Source organism: Engystomops pustulosus, chromosome 8, assembly GCF_040894005.1.
Source record: "Engystomops pustulosus chromosome 8, aEngPut4.maternal, whole genome shotgun sequence".
In the NCBI taxonomy this organism is placed as follows: Eukaryota; Metazoa; Chordata; class Amphibia; order Anura; family Leptodactylidae; genus Engystomops; species Engystomops pustulosus.
Genome location: NC_092418.1, coordinates 72049688 through 72074866, shown reverse-complemented (window position 1 = coordinate 72074866; position 25179 = coordinate 72049688). Strand labels below are relative to the sequence as shown.

Genomic DNA, 25179 nt, shown 5'->3' with positions numbered 1-25179 from the left:
TTCCGGGCGCTACCTCCCACAGCTACTGCCTCCTGTACGCCGGTGCGTACTGCGCGACGGCCGTGTATCGCCGGCCGATTCGCGCATGCGCAGTGCGCCCGACTTCCGGGTTGGGTCACGTGACTCTTAAAGAAGCCATCTGATTGGCTTAGAAGGTGGCGGGAAGTTTAAAAGTGCTTCCTGCTTTGTGTCAGCCTCTATACCACCAACGAGTTCACTACTGAAGCTGTGGAAAATATCCTTTACTATGGCGGACGACCTTGGTTCTTCCCCCATTGTCCCGGGTACCGTGAGTACAACCAAAAAACTTTACTTAAAAGGGATAAAAATTTGGTGTGCATTATTGTTTAGATTCTAATATAGTCTGTCTCCTTGTCCTAGGACGACTCTTCTAGACCTAAGGACAAGGAGAAGAAAGACAAGGACCCCAAAAAAGGGAAATGTGTTACTAAATCAAAAAGATGTCTTTCCTGTAACATAAGATTATCAGATTTGTATCCAAAATCACTATGCTCTGAATGCCTAGCCAGGGCCCTACAACAGGAAAAGGAATCAATGTTAAATGAGCTTAAAGCGGCCATGCGGGAGGAATTCCAATCCTCTCTTATGATGTTTACCAATTTAAACCGACCGATACCGGGACTGGGCCCTGAGCCAAATCCCGAACCTGAACTGGTCCAGGATCCGGATTTATATCAAGAGCCAGCTCCTAAAAAACTTAGATCCCAGGACACTGATTCGGACTATGATAAATACTCTGCGGCTCCTACCTATTCTTGGAAGGACTCGCTTGATGATGTCTCCTCGGTGTCCGAGGATAAAGGAACCTCAAAATACCTTTTTTCTAATGAGGAACTGGATAACCTCCTTAAAGCTGTACGTAATACGCTTAACGTAGAAGAGGTGGTAGAGCCAAAATCCATCCAAGACGAATTGTTTGGAGGGTTAAAATCCAAAAGGAAAAGGGTTTTCCCCATAAATCAGACCCTAAAAGATATTGTCCAGGAGGAATGGAAGAATCCTGAGGGGCGGGCAAACATCACTAAAGAGTTCAGGAACAGGTTACTCTTTGACCCCAAAGAGACAGAAACCTGGGACAGCCCCCCCAAGGTAGACATCCAAGTGTCTAAGGTGGTGAAAAAAACGGACCTGCCATTTGAGGACTCTTCCCAACTAAGAGACCCCATGGACAGAAAGGCTGATGCCCTACTCCGTAGAGTTTGGGAATCTTCCATGCTCGGCCTCAAGTCTAACATAGCTGCTACCTCGGTAGCAAGAACTCTGTTCTTTTGGTTAGGAGAATTGGAAGACCACCTTAAAACAGATGCGGACAAGGATCTCCTTCTACAAACAATACCGCTGCTGCGTTCAGCGACAGGCTTTCTTGCTGATGCTTCAGCTGAAAACATCAGACTGTCAGCAAAAGAAGGGGCTCTATCTAATTCAGTCCGTAGGGCTATTTGGCTTAGACAGTGGGGAGGGGATGTAAAATCCAAGACAAAGCTCTGCAACATCCCATTCACAGGAGACTTCATGTTCGGCGCTGAACTGGATACTCTTCTGGAAAAAGCCTCTGATAAAAAGAAAGGTTTTCCGGAAATTAAGAAACCCCAGAAAAACTATTCCTTTCGGAATCCCAAGGATTCTAAAGACTCCAGAGGCAGAGGAAAACAGGGCCGCTGGTCCTTCAACAAAGGTGGAAGAGGCCGAGGATATCTATTCTCCAACCTTCCACATCAATCAAAAAAACAGTGACTACCAGGTAGGGGGGCGTCTTCTTTTCTTTTTCCACAGATGGGAAACGATCACATCAAACAAGTGGATCCTGAGTATCATCAAATCAGGTTACCAGATAGAATTCAGCTCCCCTCCACAACAAAAATTTCTTGTCTCCAACCTAACATCTCGGAGAATGACAATACAGCTATGGAAGAATCTTCAAGAATTGTTAACAATGAAGGTAATTGTTACAGTTCCCAAAGAAGAAGAAAAGAAGGGCTTCTACTCCCCCTTATTTCTTGTGAAAAAGCCAAATGGGACCCTTCGACTTATTATAAACCTCAGGCGGCTAAACAAGAACATAAAATACAAATATTTCAAGATGGAATCAGTAAGGACAGCCACCCCACTAATTCCTCCAGGCGCACAAATGTGCACTATCGACCTAAAGGACGCCTACTATCATGTCCCCATACACAAGAATCATCAGAAATTCCTAAGATTCGCAGTGGAATCACCTCAAGGGAAGGTCTGCCACTTCCAATTCAGAGCCCTGCCCTTCGGAATTTCATCAGCCCCCAGGACCTTCACAAAGGTCATGGCAGAAGTGACGGCATTTTTGAGGAAAGAAGGAATCTCAATTATTCCATATCTGGACGACCTCCTCATAGTGGCAGACTCGACCCCGACTCTTCTCAATCACAGAGATCGGACGATACGAACCCTGCAGAATTTGGGCTGGATTATAAATTTCCAAAAGTCCCATCTAGACCCCCAGAGGGAGACAAGATTTTTAGGAGTAATGTTAGATTCCAGACGCCAAACTTCTTTTCTTCCACAAGACAAGAGAGAATCCCTTACCTCCTTCATAGACAAATTCCAGAGGAAAAAATCATGCAGCGTCCGTTCAGCCATGAGACTGCTAGGTCACTTAACAGCTTGCATAAACTGTGTATCATGGAGCCAGTTCCATGTAAGAACACTACAGGCGTGGACACTAAAAATTTGGGACAAGAACCTGGATCATTTAGACTTCAAGAAGGTCATTCCCCTGGAAGTCAAAAATTCTCTAAACTGGTGGAAATACCAACAGCATCTAGAAAAGGGAATACCATGGAATCCAACTCCAGTCCTGATCATCCAAACAGACGCCAGTTCCTCAGGATGGGGAGCTGTTCTTCCAGACCGTTACCTTCAGGGGTCATGGTCCCCTTGGATGAGAAGACAATCCTCAAACCTAAGGGAATTATCGGCAGTATGGGAAACACTAAAAAGGCTTCCCAGAACCCAGGTAAAGAATATCAGGATCCTCTCAGACAATGTGACCACTGTGGCCTATCTACGTCGTCAAGGGGGCACAAGATCCTCGGACCTGATGGAGGTCACCAAGAAGATCTTCTCCTGGGCAGAAAATCACCTAGATTCCTTAACAGCGGTATTCCTAAAAGGGTCAGAGAATCAGTCAGCGGACTTCTTGAGCAGAGAAAAGATGGACCCACACGAATGGTCCCTGAACAGGGAAGTTTTTCTTTCTCTAACCCAGAAATGGGGCTCTCCATTGGTAGATCTGTTTGCCTCAAAAAAGAATACTCAAACAGAGGTATTTTTTTCCATCTCACCCAAGGACAACCCTATGGGACTGGATGCCCTAAGCCAATCATGGGGGACAAATCTAGCATATGCTTTTCCTCCATTTCCCCTAATCTCCAGAACCTTACAAAAAATTCTATCGAGTCGGACAACAGTGATCCTAGTAGCACCATTCTGGCCGAAGAAACCTTGGTTCCCACTTCTCTTGAAACTAGCAATCTCAGGACCCATCTTCCTTCCCTACAGAAGGGACCTGCTACACCAGGGCCCTCTTCTTTACCCAGACCCGAAGTTTCTGAACCTAGCGGCCTGGCTCCTGAAAGGGAATTGCTCCTAGCTAAGGGAATTTCTCACCAGGTCATACAGACCCTAATAGCAAGCAGGAAACCAATCACCAACAAAATATACTACAAGATCTGGAAAAAGTATATATCCTGGTGCGGGGACCTTTCCCCGATTCCGGGCAAACCGGATATCATTAAAATTCTGGATTTTTTACAGGATGGGTTTTCTAAAGGATTAAGACCTAACACCCTTAAGGTCCAAATTTCGGCCTTAAGCGCCTGTTTTGACTTCCCATTAGCAGAGCACAAGTGGGTGAAGATGTTCATGAAAGCAGTCTTAAGACTGCGACCTACAATCCGATCAGAGATACCAAAATGGAACTTATCACTAGTCCTAGACTCCCTTATGAAGCCTCCGTTCGAACCACTCTCGGAATGCAGCCTGAAAGACCTATCTCTCAAAACCTCCTTCCTTGTGGCCATAACATCCGCCAGGAGAATTGGAGAACTGCAGGCCCTATCCTCCAAGGAACCCTTCCTGATCATCTCGGAAGACAAGATAGTACTAAAATTAGATACGTCTTTCCTCCCAAAAGTAGTCTCAGACTTCCATAGAAGTCAGGAAATCGTTTTACCATCTTTCTGTAACAACCCAAAGAATGAGAAGGAAGCACTCTGGCATACCCTTGATGTCAGAAGAGCTGTCATAATCTATCTAGACAGAACCAAATCTTTCAGAAAGTGCAGAAACCTCTTTATTCAGTTTGGGGGAAAAAATAAAGGAGAGAAATCATCAAGTTCCACCATTGCTAGGTGGATAAAACAAACCATCTCTAAATCCTACCAGCTACAAGATGTGAGTCTCTCAAAAAACATAACAGCCCACTCTACCAGAGCTATGGCTACTTCCTGGGCAGAGAAACGGGGAGCATCCATCTCCCAGATCTGCAAGGCAGCTACGTGGTCAAGTACATCGACATTCCCAAAACATTACCGCCTGGATCTACCTTCTAGTCATGATTTGAGTTTTGGACGGAAAGTTCTCCAGGCTGTGGTCCCTCCCTAATCTATTTATCTGGTAAGTCTCCAGGTGCCGTCATGGGGGACGTAATGGAAAAAGTGAATTAGTCTCACCGGTAATTCTGTTTCCATAAGTCCACCATGACGGCTATATTTACCCTGCCCTGTGTTATTAATGATGTCTGGCTAATATCTTCTAGCTCTCTACTGGAACCCCGGTGGTTATTTGGAAGACACTGGGGAACAGCGGCAGAGGAGGGGCCTTATATCTTTCGCAACTTCCTGTCCCTACCAAAGGTCAAGGTGCAACCTCCAGGTGCCGTCATGGTGGACTTATGGAAACAGAATTACCGGTGAGACTAATTCACTTTTTCCAAGCTTTGCCAGGTGAGAGTGTGGAATATTTAGGAAGTGCAAATGATTTTGTATATACTCAAGCCGACCCGAGTATAAGCCAAGGCCCCTAATTTTACCACCAAAAACTGCATAAACATATTGACTCAAGTATAAGCTGAGGATGGGAAATGCATTGGTCACAGCCTCTCAGTATATAGCCAGCCAGCCTCCAGTTTGGCCAGCACTTAAAAAAAATAAACTTAAATATTCACCCTCTGGCGCCCCCGATGCTCGGCACGGCTCCTCTTGTCTTCTCTGTGATGCTCCGATCCCCGCAGCTCATCTTCTGTAACAGCTGGCAGAGCTGCGGCAATGCGCTCTGCCCGCTGGCACACACTGATGCAGCTGCTGACGACACCATAGTATGCGCAGGCCATACTGTCCCCTGTCCTGTCTCCCCCAGCCGAAGAGCAGCGGCAGGGACCAGAGCATTGCGGAGAAGACAGAAGAGCCGTGGCGAACATCAGGGGCGCCAGAAGATGCGTATGTAAGTTTTTTAAAAAATTGACTAGTAGATAAGTCAAGGTGAGGTTTTTCAGCACTTTTTTTGTGCTGAAATACTCGGATTATACACAAGTATATATGGCATATCAGCCACAGCCAGGGCGGAACTGCATATAGTTCTATGCGGATTACCCAAATAGTGCTCTATTCTTCTATTGAACTCTACAAGAGCTTAAAGGACACCTGTCGTCAGGTCTCTGTCACTAGTTCTGTCACCTCTACCTGTTGGAGCAGCTCACAAGGATCCATCCCAGCCTTTATCTAATTCATACATTAATCATCATAAAATCATCTATTTTTATTATGTAAATGAGGCTGGTCACATGGTCAGAGGCAGTGATGTCACCCGTTACCCCTCCCCCTGCTCATATCTGTGTGTAATGTATAGTAAAGCATTGCTAGTGTGTGTGCTGTATCTGCTGACATGCTGCATACTCCTAGTACACAGACATCAGCTACACAAGTACCTGACATGTTCTGCTATAACATGGCTGCAGCCTGGAACTGTTGTATCTTTCACATACACACAGACTGCAGGGGGAGTGGCCACCAGCAAGCACATGGAGCAGCTGTCAGTCAAGCACTGGGGGTGTGGCTGTACCTCCCACTCATGAATAAGCTGGACATCTTAAATATGCTAATGAATCACTGGACATTTCACAGGTCATTTGCATACAGCTTTAGGACCTCATTGCTTAGGTTTACAGGCATGTAGAGGGACAATGAAGAGATAGAGACAATGCTCTCTAATGGCAGTTTATGAAAATATATTTAGATTAGGGGGGTTATTTTGCATGACGGGTTCTCTTTAAGTGAACCTATCCTTGTAACTGTTGTACTCAGCCCAGTCCCTACAAGGACAACAGAGATGTGTTTCTAGTTGTCCCTTGTGTTTGATCCCTACCGATTGGATGGGTCATGAATTTCACCAAGATGGAAAATCTGTTAATGTTATACAGCGTGCTTCCAAAGAGATACATCACAATGACAGAATACCTTCACACGGGACCTGTTTCCCAGTTTGTTTTGCCAAGCGCAAGAACAATCTGTGCAATATATAATTTATATATTATAAATACTGCAGAAAAGAAAAGTTTTAGTTTTCATAGCTGCATCTTGTAAACTTATAACATCTGGCCTATAGGTCTGATCAAAGTGCAACCTTTCACATGGAGATCTTGTTCACTAAGATATCATAGGTAACAGGTCAGCACATTTTCACAAATTCCAATAGAGCCCTATTAACTAACTGGCACACTTCTTTTTGCTAAAATTTGTTTCCCTCACATCCTACATCTCCTGGCATCAGAGGGGGTGTGTCCTGCTCAGCAATCCCCTCCCATGTACACCTCCCCATGTCCCATGCCTCTTCAAAGCAGGTCACGTGAACAGGTTGATGTCATTTAAGGTCCTTTACACAGTAAGATTTGCAACGTCTACCCCATCTAATCACAGCATGTCTCCATGGGCTTCTACTCCTCCCCATCCTCCATGGAGGCTGCTGTGATTTCAAGTGTTCCGATACATACATTAAGAGCTCGGACACAGAGCCTGAAGCAGTTAAGTACAGTATTTAATGAAGAATTTATTTTGAGTGTGTTCATTTAAATGCCAGGTTCTCTTTAAGGACAGATGATCATTGGCTTTTTTTCACTGGACACATACAGATTTGTTTTCTCTTCTTGGCTTCAGTGATTATCACTGATAGCTTCATGAACCATTCTTTTCAATTAGCTTTTTCACACTTTAGTTTTTTTCCACTGATCCAGTGTTGGTGAGAAAAGAAAAAAACAGGTTCTAAATTTACCACTGATCATTGGAAAAGAACTGAAGTGTGAAAAAGCTCATTAAAATGATTTTTTCAGTGAGGCATAAGTGAGAAGAGAAAACAAATCTGTATGTGTGTCCGTAAGGCAAAATGGTTTTAGAGAAAAAGAAAAAAAAAAAAACGCTAAAGTGAATCTTCCCTAAGGCCCTTTGCCTCTGTTGCAATGTGTCAAAAGTGGCTGAAAGAATCTGACACAGGTGAAAGATGATTTGTGCTACAGAAGAAAAAAACAAACAAAAAACGCATCATTGCATAGCATTCGGACTGAGCTCTGAATACACCCTAATCAAACTCTGACCAAAATCTTGTCAATTTTCAGTGAGCAAAGTCAAAGTCAGTTTGCTACCCATGCAAATTTTAGTTACAAGCAGCAAGCCTCCCCCCCCACCCCCCGACCTCTGTGCCCACTGTGAAATCTGGTATGTCTCCCTAGATGCAAGTCATTTACTTTAGTCTCAGGGAACAATAGTCAACTATACTTGTTTGCATTGAAACTATTGTTAATGACAACCCAAAATTTAGAAATCCAATTGTCACAGTGACAAAAAAATACTTAAAATTGTAACCGTCATTTCAAAAAACTTTTGATATGTTGTAGGGCAGGTAATTTTAGCTCTTTTGCAATTGGATTAGTTACCCGAATCCTGCTCCTTCCCCTTGTATTCTGCAGACTTCTCCTAGATGGCAGTGACTGCTCAGATAGCTGTTACTATGGACATTCCGTCTTCATAAAGAAGACTATGGGCAGGAGACACGCCCCACCCCCTCACTGCTGATCACCTCATGGCTCAGTGCTGCAGCACTCATGTGTCACTACTCCAGCACTGTCATGTGCAGGGAGAAGCTAATGTAATAACCAAACACCTTCATCTTCTCTCTCCTCAGCTTTCCCTACACTTGTGTATAAAACATCATCCACACTGACAGAAACTGCACCCCCCCTCGCTCCCCCATCACCTCACACAAGGAAATGGCAGGAGACACTTTCCAAGCTGCGCCCTCATATGCTGCGCCCTCATATGCTGTGCTGGAGTGTTACATAGACAGATAGATAGGAGATAGATATGAGATCGCTCTGGTGTCATTGGCCAGCAGCCTGCGCTTGTGATGAGGTCCGCCCCTCCATCTTGCTGATTGTAGGTTTTTGAGAGCTGGAAACCCTGGTTGCTATGGGCCAAAAAAGATACTAAATGAGGACCAAGAGGCAAAATATTTTGAGGAATGAGTCCCAGGGACACCGGGAGCAGAATTATGTATTTTAGTTTTTTTTTTTGTTCAGAATGACGGTCACACTTTAAAAATTTTACTTAAACAAAATCTACCAGCAGAATGAAGGATTGTAAACTCAGCACACTCACATATGCTGGTGTGTACCTCCTCTTGCAGGATCAACTTTAGCTTCTTATGCCCTATTTTTTACGAAAAACTTTAAAAACTATGCAAATGAGTTTGAGGGGCTCCAGGTTCAATAAAGGGCCGTTTCACATGAAGGTGTGTAGCCTGGGGGATGACCCCTCTGCCTGGTATCACACTAGCTAGTAAGTGTGCTTGGTTTATATTCCTTCATCCTGGTATATTTAAGATCATATCGATCTTGTATGTAACACTGGGACTTCCTGTAGAAATAATCAAAAGATCATGTTGTTCCCAATAAGACATCAAAACTTCAGCTCTTCCCATAAAAGATGATTCCTTACACAGCGCAATATATATACACATACATACACAAAAGCTAATACATCATCCCACATCTGTAAGCCGAGAATAAAAAAAAAAAAGTTATGGCTTTTTAGAAGTAAAAACCCTGAATGAGTTAAAGAAATATGAACTTCATTTACCGTTGAACCAGCCTACAACATTAAGAAGGATGTTGTAGTGGTAAGTAATCAAGATGAAAGGATAAAGGGTTTTGTTACACCTCCTACACCAGGTTATGCCAGCTGGGTATATGGTGCCATTCTTTAGCAGAATAATGCCTAGTTTACTCTGTAACGACAGAAGTGGCTGATCCAAATTCTCAGCAAACATAGGGAGTACATAGAGGTGGTTTGGACAAAGCAACTGAAGATTAGAGTTCCTGCCCATGTGCTCTACAAGGGCATACAGATGACATATGCAGGCTATGCACCACAAGGTCTACAAGAGCAGATGCTAAATGTTGTTGTTTCACTAGCGTCTAAGCATATGGCTCTTTTATAAAGGGATCCCCTTTGAAATGCAAGTATATGAAATGAGCATGCAATAGCCGATCAGGTGCTTGTAAATGGGAGAGAGCAGTTCAGCAGCCTGGAAGAGAGAATCCTGTGTGGGTAGCATTATGGTATGTTACCACATAGGCACATTTGTGGTTGTACATCTCCCTTCAATGTTGCTCCTCTGCCCCATACACAGATATTGGCAATTTATCACGGAGCAGCATCAAAAATATACACATTGATACCATCTAACAATTCTCAGGCATCCTGAATGATCATAGCACTGAATAACAGATACTATACAATGCAATCTGCATTAAGCCTTTTATCTGATCCAATTCCCAATACATAATATGATCCAGCATTAGAGCAAGGTTATCTCTTGCCTCAGTTATTGGGAAAGTGACCATACTGCAGATGCTTCCATACTTCATACATTCAATATGACCTCTTGCCAGTCAAAATTTCTAACTACACTATGACAGAATAAAATAAGTATTATTTTCCATCATGTAACCAAGTATGTGTTCCGATGTTAGCGATTACATCAGAATCAGTGCTCACAAGCCTTGGCAGAGACTCCACTGATCCACGTTTAATTCACTAGACGCGAGCACCAACCTTCCACTGGTGTATGCAGTACATGGACTTTGCTAAGATAGAGGACTGCTTCTTGTGAGGTGAAGATCTAAGAAATGCAGCAAATCCCTTAATAGTTAACTTTAATGACACTGCAGGAAGCACAACTACTGCGGTTATCCACTCATCATGCCTTCAGAAAACTTCATGGACTCTGAAATGGTTATCCAATGAAGGGGTCTCAGAGGCAAAATGGAGCTGGTTATTTACAGATACATTATAACCTTTAAGGAGTTCAATAAACTTGCTGTGCTCTTCCCCAATCCAGGAACGCATGCAGTCACTGACTTGGTACGGAGTAACATGAGTGTGAACTGCAATCCCTGTGAGGGCAAATACATGTAAGATATCAGGGCAGGTTACCCATGTGTTACTGCCTCCAGAATGGCCTCCATCCAGCCAATACATGGATTCTATGTTGGCAAGAAAAGAACTGATCTCTCTATCATTTTTAGCTTCTTGTAATTCATAAAGCAGCTGATTTAATACAACGCAGCCTTTGCTGAACCCAATGACAGTGAATGACAAGGAGTCCTTTACAGATGGAACACCAAGGTAAAGTTTGGTATCCTTAGTAAAAGGAGGGATGTCCCCTTCTTCTGGGTGGCACCCATTGGTAGGATAGACGGAATGACTGTAGTCCCTGGTAATGATATACTTGTTACTCTCGGACAGAAGTACATTTTGAGCCATTGTGAAAGCATTAACCAGCAATGAGTAAAGCTGTTTGAAAGCTCCCAGCTCCGCACTGTACAACGGAGCACCAAACATATTACTGGACACAAAGTTATCATAGCAGCTGAATTTATGCAAGTGCATCCGCGACGGCTTCACAATCCAGATATAGCTGTCAGGAAAGCGTTTAGATAGAATGGCAGCGATGTCTTCCAGACTCCAGTGCTTCCACCGAAAATTCTCTGAGTGATCTGCCATAGTATCCCGGTAATTCTGAAAGTTTAAAGAAGAAACTCCAGTTATGTATCAGAAAGGTCAGAGAGATGACACATGTGCCAGGGATTACAGGATCCTCTAAAACATGACATCAGAGTAATTTACTCCACACCCACCATCCATCCGATGCTGCTCCCACATAGGGCAGGTCTACTTCCTCGAGTATTTTCCCATGCAGTCAAGCTCCTAGAAGTTCTTACACACAGAAGCAGCGTAGTATCCTATTATTAAATAATCCTATCAAAAGGATTTTTACCACTACTATGTATAGTCACTGGGTCTGTCTGACCACTGACAATGGCACTCTCTAATAGAACGCCCAGGCATGCAACATCATTGCATTTGAGAGCTAAACCTACTTCAAGGGGCTGTTCAGTATCAGGCTTTTTTCTGACGTTCTCATCTCTGGAGTGTGTGTCAACGGCATCAGGGATCACAGTGAAGAGCTTAGTGACATTCAGCAGGGATATCGTCGTTCCTGCTTCTGCGACGTGCAAACAAGGAATCAGGGGACCAGCCACCTTCATGCTGCCAGTTTAGTTGGTATTGGCCATCCAGTTTTTACAACTAATAGGGGCACCCCCGAACAACCGCCTGACCACAGGGTTGGGAGGAGCATTGTGCCCTGCATCATACAGTGGCCGAGCTTAGCACTGCTGCCATATTTCTGACATCACTGTCCTCTATCCTCCCACGCAGAGATGTCTCTATACTGAGGTGTGTGAATACAGGTCTATCCTCCAGCGTGGAGCGGTCTGTATACTGAGGTATGTGAATACAGGTCTATCCTCCAGTGTGGAGCGGTCTCTATACTGTGGTGTGTGAATACAGGTCTATCCTCTAGTATGGAGCGGTCTCTATACTGTGGTGTGTGACTACAGGTCTATCCTCCAGCGTGGAGCGGTCTGTATACTGTGGTGTGTGAATACAGGTCTATCCTCCAGTGTGGAGAGGTCTCTATACTGTGGTGTGTGAATACAGGTCTATCCTCTAGTATGGAGCGGTCTCTATACTGTGGTGTGTGACTACAGGTCTATCCTCCAGCGTGGAGCGGTCTCTATACTGTGGTGTGTGAATACAGGTCTATCCTCCAGTGTGGGGAGGTCTCTATACTGAGGTGTGTGAATACAGGTCTATCCTCTAGTATGGAGCGGTCTCTATACTGTGGTGTGTGAATAAAGGCCTATCCTCCAGCGTGGAGAGGTCTGTATACTGCGGTGTGTGAATACAGGTCTATCCTCCAGTGTGGAGCGGTCTCTATACTGTGGTGTGTGAATACAGGTCTATCCTCCAGTGTGGAGCGGTCTCTATACTGTGGTGTGTGAATACAGGTCTATCCTCCAGTGTGGGGAGGTCTCTATACTGTGGTGTGTGAATACAGGTCTATCCTCCAGTGTGGGGAGGTCTCTATACTGAGGTGTGTGAATACAGGTCTATCCTCTAGTATGGAGCGGTCTCTATATTGTGGTGTGTGAATAAAGGCCTATCCTCCAGCGTGGAGAGGTCTGTATACTGCGGTGTGTGAATACAGGTCTATCCTCCAGTGTGGAGCGGTCTCTATACTGTGGTGTGTGAATACAGGTCTATCCTCCAGTGTGGAGAGGTCTCTATACTGTGGTGTGTGAATACAGGTCTATCCTCCAGTGTGGAGCGGTCTCTATACTGTGGTGTGTGAATACAGGTCTATCCTCCAGTGTGGAGCGGTCTCTATACTGTGGTGTGTGAATACAGGTCTATCCTCCAGTGTGGAGAGGTCTCTATACTGTGGTGTGTGAATACAGGTCTATCCTCTAGTATGGAGCGGTCTCTATACTGTGGTGTGTGAATACAGGTCTATCCTCCAGTGTGGGGAGGTCTCTATACTGTGGTGTGTGAATACAGGTCTATCCTCCAGTGTGGAGAGGTCTCTATACTGTGGTGTGTGAATACAGGTCTATCCTCCAGTGTGGAGCGGTCTCTATACTGAGGTGTGTGAATACAGGTCTATCCTCCAGTGTGGAGCGGTCTCTATACTGTGGTGTGTGAATACAGGTCTATCCTCCAGTGTGGAGAGGTCTCTATACTGTGGTGTGTGAATACAGGTCTATCCTCCAGTGTGGAGAGGTCTCTATACTGTGGTGTGTGAATACAGGTCTATCCTCCAGTGTGGAGAGGTCTCTATACTGTGGTGTGTGAATACAGGTCTATCCTCCAGTGTGGAGCGGTCTCTATACTGTGGTGTGTGAATACAGGTCTATCCTCCAGTGTGGAGCGGTCTCTATACTGTGGTGTGTGAATACAGGTCTATCCTCCAGCGTGGAGCGGTCTCTATACTGAGGTGTGTGAATACAGGTCTATCCTCCAGTGTGGGGAGGTCTCTATACTGAGGTGTGTGAATACAGGTCTATCCTCCAGTGTGGAGAGGTCTCTATACTGTGGTGTGTGAATACAGGTCTATCCTCCAGTGTGGAGCGGTCTCTATACTGTGGTGTGTGAATACAGGTCTATCCTCCAGTGTGGAGAGGTCTCTATACTGTGGTGTGTGAATACAGGTCTATCCTCCAGTGTGGGGAGGTCTCTATACTGAGGTGTGTGAATACAGGTCTATCCTCTAGTATGGAGCGGTCTCTATACTGTGGTGTGTGAATAAAGGCCTATCCTCCAGCGTGGAGAGGTCTGTATACTGCGGTGTGTGAATACAGGTCTATCCTCCAGTGTGGAGCGGTCTCTATACTGTGGTGTGTGAATACAGGTCTATCCTCCAGTGTGGAGCAGTCTCTATACTGTGGTGTGTGAATACAGGTCTATCCTCCAGTGTGGGGAGGTCTCTATACTGTGGTGTGTGAATACAGGTCTATCCTCCAGTGTGGGGAGGTCTCTATACTGAGGTGTGTGAATACAGGTCTATCCTCTAGTATGGAGCGGTCTCTATACTGTGGTGTGTGAATAAAGGCCTATCCTCCAGCGTGGAGAGGTCTGTATACTGCGGTGTGTGAATACAGGTCTATCCTCCAGTGTGGAGCGGTCTCTATACTGTGGTGTGTGAATACAGGTCTATCCTCTAGTATGGAGCGGTCTCTATACTGTGGTGTGTGAATACAGGTCTATCCTCCAGTGTGGAGCGGTCTCTATACTGTGGTGTGTGAATACAGGTCTATCCTCCAGTGTGGAGAGGTCTCTATACTGAGGTGTGTGACTACAGGTCTATCCTCCACCATTAGCTAACATTCAGACGCCCGTTGCCCGCTGTACCGTAGCACGGCGGGCACGCGACGGCGCAGGGAGAGGCGGAGGAGGTGAGCACTGCTCAACCCGCCCCTCTCCATAGGGATATATGGCGCACCGTACCACTCCCATAGGACCCCGTGCGCCCATTGCCGTCTATAGGGGAAGCGTATCGGCCGTATATACGTCCCCCCATACGGCAGTCTGAATGTAGCCCTATACAGTAATAAATGCAGTTTTCTGCTCCTGTGTAGATGTCTCTTATTGCCCCCCACATGCAGTAATGCCCCCTAGTGGCAGAGGTGGCCGCTGCACGTGTTACTCGCCTGCACGTCTCCCGGGAAGTAGACGACATGATGCGGCCTCTGCGCTCGGCTCCGGGGCGGGCACAGCAGCAGGTCGTTACACTTGTCCGGCTCCGTCCCCGGCACATTGGGCAGTCTCAGCAGGGAGTGCGGCTCCTGCATGGCGCTCACCCCCGCACACATGCTCAGCACTGCCGCCACACTGTGGAGCAGCAGACGGCGAGCGGAGCGCAGCGCTGTACGTAAAGTGCGCATGAGGCTACGGTTACTATGGTTACTAAGGAACTATCGGCCAGGTCCTCGTCCGCTCAAGAACTGGTCGCGATCACGTGGTCAGTCACGTGATAGTCAGAAAGCGGCCGTAGTGCAGAAGGACCACTGCGAGGTCATGTGACTAGTGACGTGCTACAGCGTGGTAGAGAGGAAAGTGAGGTTCATTAGTTGCTATTCACACAGTCTGGTTGAAGCCTGCTAAAGGACATCCGGATTTTGGTGCAGCGACAGTGTAAAGAAAACCTTATAAGAAACCACTGCAAAATCCAACGGTTCCCTTTAGCATTTTTATTTTTTGTATTTTATTCCCCAATCTCCAAAAATGTTTTTAATTTTAAGTTTACAAAATATTTCCTATTGTCAGTATTTACTCTTCTATGCATTGTACCGGGAATCTCACTGTACGTTTTCATTGAAAGGCTATGGCCTCCAGTCATCTCCATTCTAAGTGCCCGGCTGTTGTAAATCCAAACAGGAATAGTATATGCTGTATACTTCGCAGCGCAGACTCGTGGCGCAGAGACATCGCTGCCATACCGCACCCGGACCATGTCTAATAGTAATCAGTGGTGGCTGTGAGCCAGTTGCGCTTTGGTTGCGTTTTCATTGCATTTTAAAACGCATTACAACAGCTGAGAGGTGATTTGCCTAATTACGTTACAGTTAACAGTTGCGTTTATAAAACGCATTGTAAACGCATTGTTAACATGCGCTAACAATACATTAACATACACGGTTTGTTAATGCATGTGTTAACATCGTGTTAAAAACGTAAATAGTAATGTAATTAGGCAAATCACCTCTCCTCAGCTGTTGTAATGCGTTTTACACGCAATGAAAACGCAACCAAAGTGTAATGTGTGAACTTGCCCTAAGGGTGCTGTCACACGGTGCGCTCTTGGACCTTTTTAAACGCACTGAAAATGCATTCCTTTTTGTATGTTTACCATGCGTTGGCTGGTTTGAATCCGTTTAACTGTTTCTTACACTTTCAGAAATGAGGAAAAACAGATTCAAACGCATGGTAAACATACAAAAACAAATGATTGTTTACAGTGTGTTTAAAAATGGTCCAAGAGCTGTCCACACGTAAATGTTGCTAGTAAAAAATATTAACAGCCTCCAGTAATACATATATATAAATATATAGCCTCCGTAAATAAATATATCCAGCCCCCGACAATAATTATATGCAGCCCATCTACAAGAACTATATACAGTCCCCCGTAATAAATATATCTTCAGCCCGCCATAATAAATATAAACGGTCTCCCTACAATAACTATATACAGCCCCCCATAATAACTTTATACTGCCCCCTTTAATATATATAAACAGCCCCCCCAATAAAAAATATACACAGCCCCCAATAAAATATTAAAATTCTACTCGCCTTTCCCAGATGCGCACAGACCTCCTCTTCCCACGTGGTGTCATCGTACTGGCGTTGCGCTCCGATGGCCTATGGCAGAGCAGGAAACTTATTGTTCCCTCGCTCTGCTATAGGCTGCATTCGCACGATGCGTTGCGTCACGCTTTTTGTTGCGTTTTTGACTCATTCCAAAAGTTTGAATCATGATCACATGCTGAAGTTACAGTGCGTTTTAGCAAATACAATGGAAACGCAACCACAGCAAGTGATCAAGGCTGAAGCCTTTCAGGAATGCATCAAAAATGTGACGCAACACATTGGGGCACATTTACTTACCCAGTCCAGTCGCATTCTAGCAGCGCCTTCTCCGACGAGGATTCGGGTCTGCCGGGATTCACTAAGGTCCGTGCGCCCGATATCCACCAGCTGTCGCTGCTGCGCCGTGGACCGCTGGAGTTCACCTTCTTTGCCCCGGTGCATGTAAGTGCTGATCTTGCAACACATATTCTTTTTTAAATTCCGCGTTTTTTTTGCGCTTCGGACCATTAGTAAATGAGCCCCATTGTGTGAATACCGCCATAGACTAAAGTCTATTTCATATCGCTGCTCCTGCATCTACCTCTACAGTTCCATTTTATACCACCAGATTGTGTGGCATCTGAAAACCACGGGTCTTTAGGGGACCGGGGGTGTCTAATCGGTGACACCTAGACCATCTGATGGCAGGTATACCATGTGTACTGTATGTACTATATATGTTTATGATTATGCCAACTTAGTGACAAATTTCAGGCCTTGGTGCAAGGAGTGGACATGCCTTTCCTAAAACAAACAGTTGATTTAAGGGCATTAGCTACCAACTGTATGAACCTCATTTATGTCATTTAGCCCAACACCAACCCTGGTTCCTATAGCCAGGGCCGCGGTCGGTTTGTCTCCCCTACACTGCACATAGCCAAGCACTTCACCTAAAGTGCCCTTTATTTTTGCACCCCTACAGGTTGTAGTGTGCTCGGACCATTTGGAAGCTATATGCTGCTGGACAGTTTTAGCCTACATTCCCATCCGGTCCATAGCCGAGCCCTGGACGGTTTGTTCGATTACCAAGGGGCTATGAAACACCCCTACAAGAGTTAAAAATACCTAATGATGTTGTCTAATTATGTTATTGTAAAACAAGCTGGAAGCTGATTGGAGAAATGCTACCACCTGACCAAGGGAGTATATAAACCCATCGTTTTCTGAGAGAACCAGACCTAATAGTCTGTCTGAGCAGTGAGCAAAGGAGTGAGCAGCACATGACATTGCTGCACCAGGAACCACAGGTGCCTCAGACCCCTTCCTGGCACCCAGAGCAAATCAGGAGACTTAAACCCAGAGCTGAGATCCACTACCCCGGCTTGGCTCCATTTCTACCAGCCCATCCTGAAGTTACTACCAAGCTGCGTGTAATCTTTCTGTGGACCAGCTCTCCATGACTCCTACAGCTTGCTGAATTTGTTGCTAAATCTGCTGTTATTGTTTGTCCGTTGCCTGCTGTTGAATAAAGAACTGTAAGGCCCCTTTCACACTTGCGTTTTTCACGCGCGTGCTTTTGACGTGTAGAACTTGCATTGCACTCTGACTCATTGTAATAAATGGGTCTTTTCAGACTTGCATTTTTTTTCACGCACACACGCGCGGTTTTTTTAACACGCGTTTAAATCTCGACATGCTCTACTTTTGCAAGTCACGCGCGTGAAAAATGCACCATACAAGTCTATGGCGATGCATCAAAAACGCATTGCACTTTTGCGTTTTTCACGCATCAATTGCCATAGAAAAGATAGAGCTCAGTCCTGAGTCCATTTCACGCGCATTTTCTGCATGTGAAAAGCGCATTGAAATTGCATTGAAATGCGTGTGAAAAACTAAGACACTGAACAAACTCTGACTGAAAACTGATTGCACTCTGATGCAAAATGTGCGTTTTTCACTGACCAAACCCTGATCGCACCCTGATCAAACTCTGACGTGATCTGCAACGCAAGTGTGGAAGGGGCCTAAGTTGATGTGCACAATGTTGCCTCGGTCTAATCCCTGGATACAGGCTGCTTACCACCATGGGCTTCATCATCCATCATCCAGGGATTTATCCTACAGACACCTCAAGGGTTTCCCCAGGAAGAAACCATTGCATCAGCCTCTCCCTCCATATTTCTTGCACACAACACCTGCTGGACAGGACAGCCCTCCAGTCCCCATATCAAGCCCCACTAGCTAGCCCAAGGCCCCAGTAGCTAGCCACTCCGGGATTCTGGGGCCCGGATGTATCCAGGCCCCCAAGAACATGCTAGGTCCCAGTGTGGAATGTCGCACATGTCTCTGAGGAGATGTTAGTGATACTCCGTCACACAATTGCAAATATCTTTCCTTTACAGAATAGGTTGGCATGTTGAAGGTACTCAAGTTTGCAGTAAATGAAGCAGAACATTGTTGCAAAAGATCTATCGGGACCTATACATGTTCTATTTTAATTTCCCCTTTTTTGTGTGTATGTAAAGACTTTTTTTGGCCACTCATCTCTGGCTTTTTTGGTAAAGCTTTTTAAACTATGTATAATTTCATTATACAATACATGAGGATATAAAGTATTGGTCCAAAGATGGTCAGCTGTCCCATAGTGTGTATAATATTATATTGTCACTAGAGATGAGCGAGCAGTAAAATGCTCGGGTACTCGTTATTCGAGACGAACTTTTCCCGATGCTCGTCTCGAATAACGAGCCCCATTGAAGTCAATGGGAGACTCGAGCATTTTTCAAGGGGACCAAGGTTCTGCACAGGGAAGCTTGGCCAAACACCTGGGAACCTCAGAAAAGGATGGAAACACCACGGAAATGGACAGGAAACAGCAGGGGCAGCATGCATGGATGCCTCTGAGGCTGCTTAAATGCACCATTATGCCAAAATTATGGGCAACAGCATGGCCATGACAGAGTGACAGAATGAAGCAAGATAACATCTAAAACATCCAATAATTGACCCTGACACTAGGGGACGGCATGCAGAGGCAGCGGCAGCAGCTGCAGGCTAGAGAGTGGCATGGCGACATACCCTAAATGGACTCAGGCTTCAAACCAATGGGTGGCAGAGAGGAACCAAAGGAGGTGAGCAAGAAGCGCTCAAATAATATCGGTACATGATAAAAGTTTGCCAGTATATTTTGTGGATTACACAGCAGGGTGGCGACAAAGTTAACATGGAAGCCATGAAAACAACCCATAATTCTGCCTGACACAGCTCGTTTGATAAGGGGACCATGTATGGAGGCAGTGAACTAGTAGTAGATTAAAGGTGCTGCAGTTAAAACTATGTTAGTTGGATCTTGGCATGGAGCTGGCGCTCCGCTGCCAGGCGAGCTTTCGCCAATCCAAGCCCCTGTCTCTAGGCTACTCCCCAAACAGCACTTCTAAGAACCTTTTGTATAAGATCAAGTGTAGTAGCGTTCTTATAAGTTTGGGATATGGCGGGTGAGGGGAATGTAAACAGATGCGCAAGAAGCACTGAAATAATATCGGTAAATGATAAAAGTTTGCCAGTATATTTTGTGGATTACACAGCAGGGTGGCGACAAAGTTAACAAGTTTGATGTGGAATGCCCTGTAATAGCTCTTGGGCGGTGTGCCTTTTATCGCCTAGGCTCAGCAGTTTGAGCACCGCCTGCTGTCGCTTAGCGACGGCACTGCTGCTGTGCCTAGAGCTACCAACTGATGGCGCCATGGCCACGGATGGTAATTCGGAGGAGGAGGAGGTGGAGGAGGGGTGGGAGGAGGAGGAGGTATACTAGGCCTTTGAGACCTGGACCGAGGTAGGCCCCGCAATCCTCTGCGTCGGCAGTATATGACCAGCCCCAGGGTCAGACTCGGTCCCAGCCTGCACCAAGTTAAGTGTAGTAGCGTTCTTATACGTTTGGGATATGGCGGGTGAGGGGAATGTAAACAGATGCGCAAGAAGCGCATGATGCGCATGGAGCTGGCGCTCCGCTGCCAGGCGAGCTTTCGCCAATCCAAGCCCCTGTCTCTAGGCTACTCCCCAAACAGCACTTCTAAGAGAACCTTTTGTATAAGATCAAGTGTAGTAGCGTTCTTATAAGTTTAGGATATGGCGGGTGAGGGGAATGTAAACAGATGCGCAAGAAGCGCTGAAATAATATCGGTAAATGATAAAAGTTTGCCAGTATATTTTGTGGATAACACAGCAGGGTGGCGACAAAGTTAACAACTTTGATGTGGAATCCATGAAAACAACCCAAATTTCTGCCTGACACACCTCGTTTGATAAGGGGACGATGTATGGAGGCAGCTATATGGACGACTTTTGGAGGTAGCAATGGAGACAACGTGTGGAGGCTGCTATGGAGACAATTTAATTTGGATAGTGCCTGTATGTGGCAGTCCAAAAAAGTTTTCAAACCAGAGGAGCAGGTAGGTGGCCCTCCAGAAAAATGAAATAGATTGAGTGTCTGTATGTGGCAGTCCAAAAAAGTTTTCAAACCAGAGGAGCAGGTAGGTGGCCCTCCAGAAAAATGAAATAGATTGAGTGCCTGTATGTGGCAGTCCAAAAAAGTTTTCAAACCAGAGGAGCAGGTAGGTGGCCCTCCAGAAAAATGAAATAGATTGAGTGCCTGTATGTGGCAGTCCAAAAAAGTTTTCAAACCAGAGGAGCAGGTAGGTGGCCCTCCAGAAAAATGAAATAGATTGAGTGCCTGTATGTGGCAGTCCAAAAAAGTTTTCAAACCAGAGGAGCAGGTAGGTGGCCCTCCAGAAAAATGAAATAGATTGAGTGCCTGTATGTGGCACTCCCAAAAATTGTTTAAAACAGAGGACCGGGTAGGTGGCCCTCCAGAAAAATTAAATGCATAAAGTACTATAGCTAGAGCCAGTGGGCCCTGTCAAAAAATAGCCAGTTTCCTCTGCTTTAGTGTACAAAGAGGAGGAGAAGGAGGAAAATGAGGAGGAGGAGGAGTGGATAAATTATTCAGGTTGAGCTTCCTTCACCTGGTGGAGATTGGAAATTATGAGAAATCCAGGCTTTATTCATCTTAATAAGCGTCAGCCTGTCAGCGCTGTCAGTCGACAGGCGTGTACGCTTATCGATGATGATGCCACCAGCTGCACTGAAAACCCGCTCGGACAAGACGCTAGCGGCAGGGCAGGCAAGAACCTCCAAGGCGTACAGCGCCAGTTCGTGCCACATGTCCAGCTTTGAAACCCAGTAGTTGTAGGGAGCTGTGTGATCATTTAGGACGATGGTATGGTCAGCTACGTACTCCCTCACCATCTTTCTGTAAAGATCAGCCCTACTCTGCCGAGACTGGGGACAGGTGACAGTGTCTTGCTGGGGTGACATAAAGCTGGCAAAAGCCTTGTAAAGCGTACCCTTGCCAGTGCTGGACAAGCTGCCTGCTCGCCTACTCTCCCTCGCTACTTGTCCCGCAGAACTACGCACTCTGCCGCTAGCGCTGTCAGAAGGGAAATACTGTTTCAGCTTGTGCACCAGGGCATGCTGGTATTCATGCATTCTCACACTCCTTTCCTCTCCAGGAATGAGAGTGGAAAGATTTTGCTTGTACCGTGGGTCCAGGAGAGTGAATACCCAGTAATCGGTGCTGGAATAAATTCTTTGAACGCGAGGGTCACGGGATAGGCAGCCTAGCATGAAATCTGCCATATGCGCCAGAGTACCAACGCGTAAGAATTCACTCCCCTCACTGGCCTGACTGTCCATTTCCTCCTCCTCCAACTCCTCCAACTCCTCTTCTTCTGCCCATACACGCTGAACAGTGAAGGACTCAACAATGGTCCCCTCTTGTGTCTCGCCAACATTCTCCTCCTCTTCCTCCTCATCCTCCTCCACCTCCACCTCCTCCGATATGCGCTGAGAAACAGACCTAAGGGTGCTTTGGCTATCAACAAGGGAATCTTCTTCCCCCGTCTCTTGTGACGAGCGCAAAGCTTCCGACTTCATGCTGATCAGAGAGTTTTTCAACAGGCCAAGCAGCGGGATGGTGAGGCTGATGATGGCGGCATCGCCACTGACCATCTGTGTTGACTCCTCAAAGTTACTCAGCACCTGACAGATATCAGACATCCACGTCCACTCCTCATTGTAGACTTGAGGAAGCTGACTGACCTGACTACCAGTTCTGGTGGAAGTTGACATCTGGCAGTCTACAATCGCTCTGCGCTGCTGGTAAACTCTGGATAACATGGTTAATGTTGAATTCCACCTCGTGGGCACGTCGCACAACAGTCGGTGAGCGGGCAGTTGGAGGCGGCGCTGCGCTGCCCTGAGAGTGGCAGCATCTGTGCTGGACTTCCTGAAATGCGCACAGATGCGGCGCACCTTTGTGAGCAAATCAGACAGATTGGGGTATGTCTTGAGGAAACGCTGAACTATGAGATTTAACACATGGGCCAGGCATGGCACATGTGTCAGTCTGCCGAGTTGCAGAGCCGCCACCAGGTTACGGCCGTTGTCACACACAACCATGCCTGGCTTCAGGTTCAGCGGTGCCAGCCACAGATCAGTCTGCGCCGTGATGCCCTGTAATAGCTCTTGGGCGGTGTGCCTTTTATTGCCTAGGCTCAGCAGTTTGAGCCCCGCCTGCTGTCGCTTAGCGACGGCACTGCTGCTGTGCCTAGAGCTACCGACTGATGGTGGCATGCCCACGGATGGTAGTTCAGAGGAGGAGGTGGAGGAGGGGTGGGAGGAGGAGGAGGCATAGTAGGCCTGAAAGACCTGGACCGAGGTAGGCCCCGCAATCCTCGGCGTCGGCAGTATATGACCAGCCGCAGGGTCAGACTCGGTCCCAGCCTCCACCAAGTTAACCCAATGTGCCGTCAGCGATATATAGTGGCCCTGCCCGGCAGCACTCGTCCACGTGTCTGTGGTCAGGTGGACCTTGTCAGAAACGGCGTTGGTCAGGGCACGGATGATGTTGTCTGACACGTGCTGGTGCAGGGCTGGGACGGCACATCGGGAAAAGTAGTGGCGGCTGGGGACCGAATACCAAGGGGCGGCCGCCGCCATGAGGTTGCGAAAGGCCTCGGTCTCTACTAGCCTATAGGGCAGCATCTCCAGGCTAAGCAATCTGGAGATGTGGACATTAAGGGCTTGGGCGTGCGGGTGGGTTGCACTATATTTCCGTTTCCGCTCCAGCGTCTGGGGTATGGAGAGCTGAACGCTGGTGGATGCTGTGGAGGATCGTGGAGGCGACGATGGGGTTTTTGTGCCAGGGTCCTGGGCAGGGGGCTGACTATCAGCTGAAACAGGGGAAGGAGCAGTGGTGTGAACGGGCTTGGTGCCACTGAGTGGGGTGTTTAGCATTCATATGCCTGCGCATACTGGTGGTAGTTAAGCTAGTAGTGGTGGAACCCCTGCTGATCCTGGTTTGGCAAAGGTTGCACACCACAGTCCGTCGGTCATCCGGTGTTTCCTTAAAGAACCTCCAGACTTCTGAAAATCTAGCCCTCGCCGCGGGAGCCCTCGCCACGGGAGCTTCACTACGTGACACATTTGGCGCTGATGCACCTGCTCTGGCCCTGCCTCTCCGTCTGGCCCCACCACTGCCTCTTCCAACCTGTTCTGGTCGAGGACTCTCCTCCGTCTCAGAAGCACTGTGTTCACCCGGCCTCTCAACCCAGCTTGGGTCTGTCACCTCATCATCCTCCGATCCCTCAGTCTGCTCCCCCCTCGGACTTCCTGCCCTGACAACAACTTCACCACTGTCTGACAACCGTGTCTCCTCATCGTCGGACACCTCTTTACACACTTCTTCCACTACGTCAAGAAGGTCATCATCACCCACAGACTGCGACTGGTGGAAAACCTGGGCATCGGAAAATTGCTCAGCAGCAACCGGACAAGTGGTTTGTGACTGTGGGAAGGGTCCAGAAAACAGTTCCTCAGAGTATGCCAGTTCAAATGCCAAATTTTCCTGGGAGGGGGCAGACTGGGGGGGAGGAGGCTGAGGTGCAGGAGCTGGAGGAGTGCCGATTTCGGTGACATGGGTGGACTGCGTGGAAGACTGACTGGTGGACAAATTGCTCGAAGCATTGTCGGCAATCCACGACATCACCTGTTCGCACTGTTCTGGCCTCAACAGTGCTCTACCACGAGTCCCAGTAACTTCAGACATGAACCTAGGGAGTGTAGCTGTGCGGCGTTCCCCTGCTCCCTCATCAGCAGGTGGTGTCTGACCCCGCCCAGGACCACGGCCTCTGACCCCTGCAGTAGTTGGACGCCCACGTCCCCGCCCTCGTCCTCTACCCCTAGCCCTCGGGTTAAACATTTTGAAAATGAAAGTTATAACTTTAATTTTTTTTTAACTTTTTTTTGTGTTTTTTTGTGTTTTTTAGTTTTTTTTTTGTGTTTTTTAGTTTTTAAAACCAAACAATGCTATCCTATTGCTATGGCTATTTTCTAGCCAAGTATGAAAGCACACTGCTATGCCAGATGAGATGACGCTGAGTTATGAAAAAATAAACGTAAAATAAAAAGGAAATGGCAGACTGTGCCTAATTGAAATCTAACCCCTAATAAATTTTCCCACTTCGGTCTTTGCGATGGATATGTGCGTCACTAAGCGCTAAACACAGCAAGTCGCAAGTCTCACTCCAAATTCCTGACAATTGGCTAGTATATGCACTGCAGCAAGGACAGCCACCAGCAGATCAACCAGAAATAAAATATATATAACGCTATTGTAGGCGTAAGTAAGCCGTTTGGATTCTCCTTTGGCTATTTTCTAGCCAAGTATGAAAGCACACTGATGAGATGACGCTGAGTTATGAAAAAATAAACGTAAAATAAAAAGAAACTGCCAGACTGTGCCTAATTGAAATCCAACCCCTAA

The 25179-nt window shown here is 46.6% G+C and overlaps 1 protein-coding gene across 1 annotated transcript; it reads right to left on the bottom strand.

The window, feature by feature from the left end:
* Positions 1-9846: 9846 nt before the first annotated feature.
* C8H2orf69 (chromosome 8 C2orf69 homolog) lies at positions 9847-14978 on the bottom strand. Its single transcript, XM_072121177.1, has 2 exons — positions 14657-14978; positions 9847-11123 (listed from the first exon to the last, which is right to left on the bottom strand). The coding sequence occupies exons 1-2, from the start codon at positions 14888-14890 to the stop codon at positions 10311-10313; spliced, it is 1047 nt and encodes a 348-aa protein (XP_071977278.1). The 5' UTR covers positions 14891-14978; the 3' UTR covers positions 9847-10310.
* Between the last annotated feature and the right edge of the window lie 10201 nt (positions 14979-25179).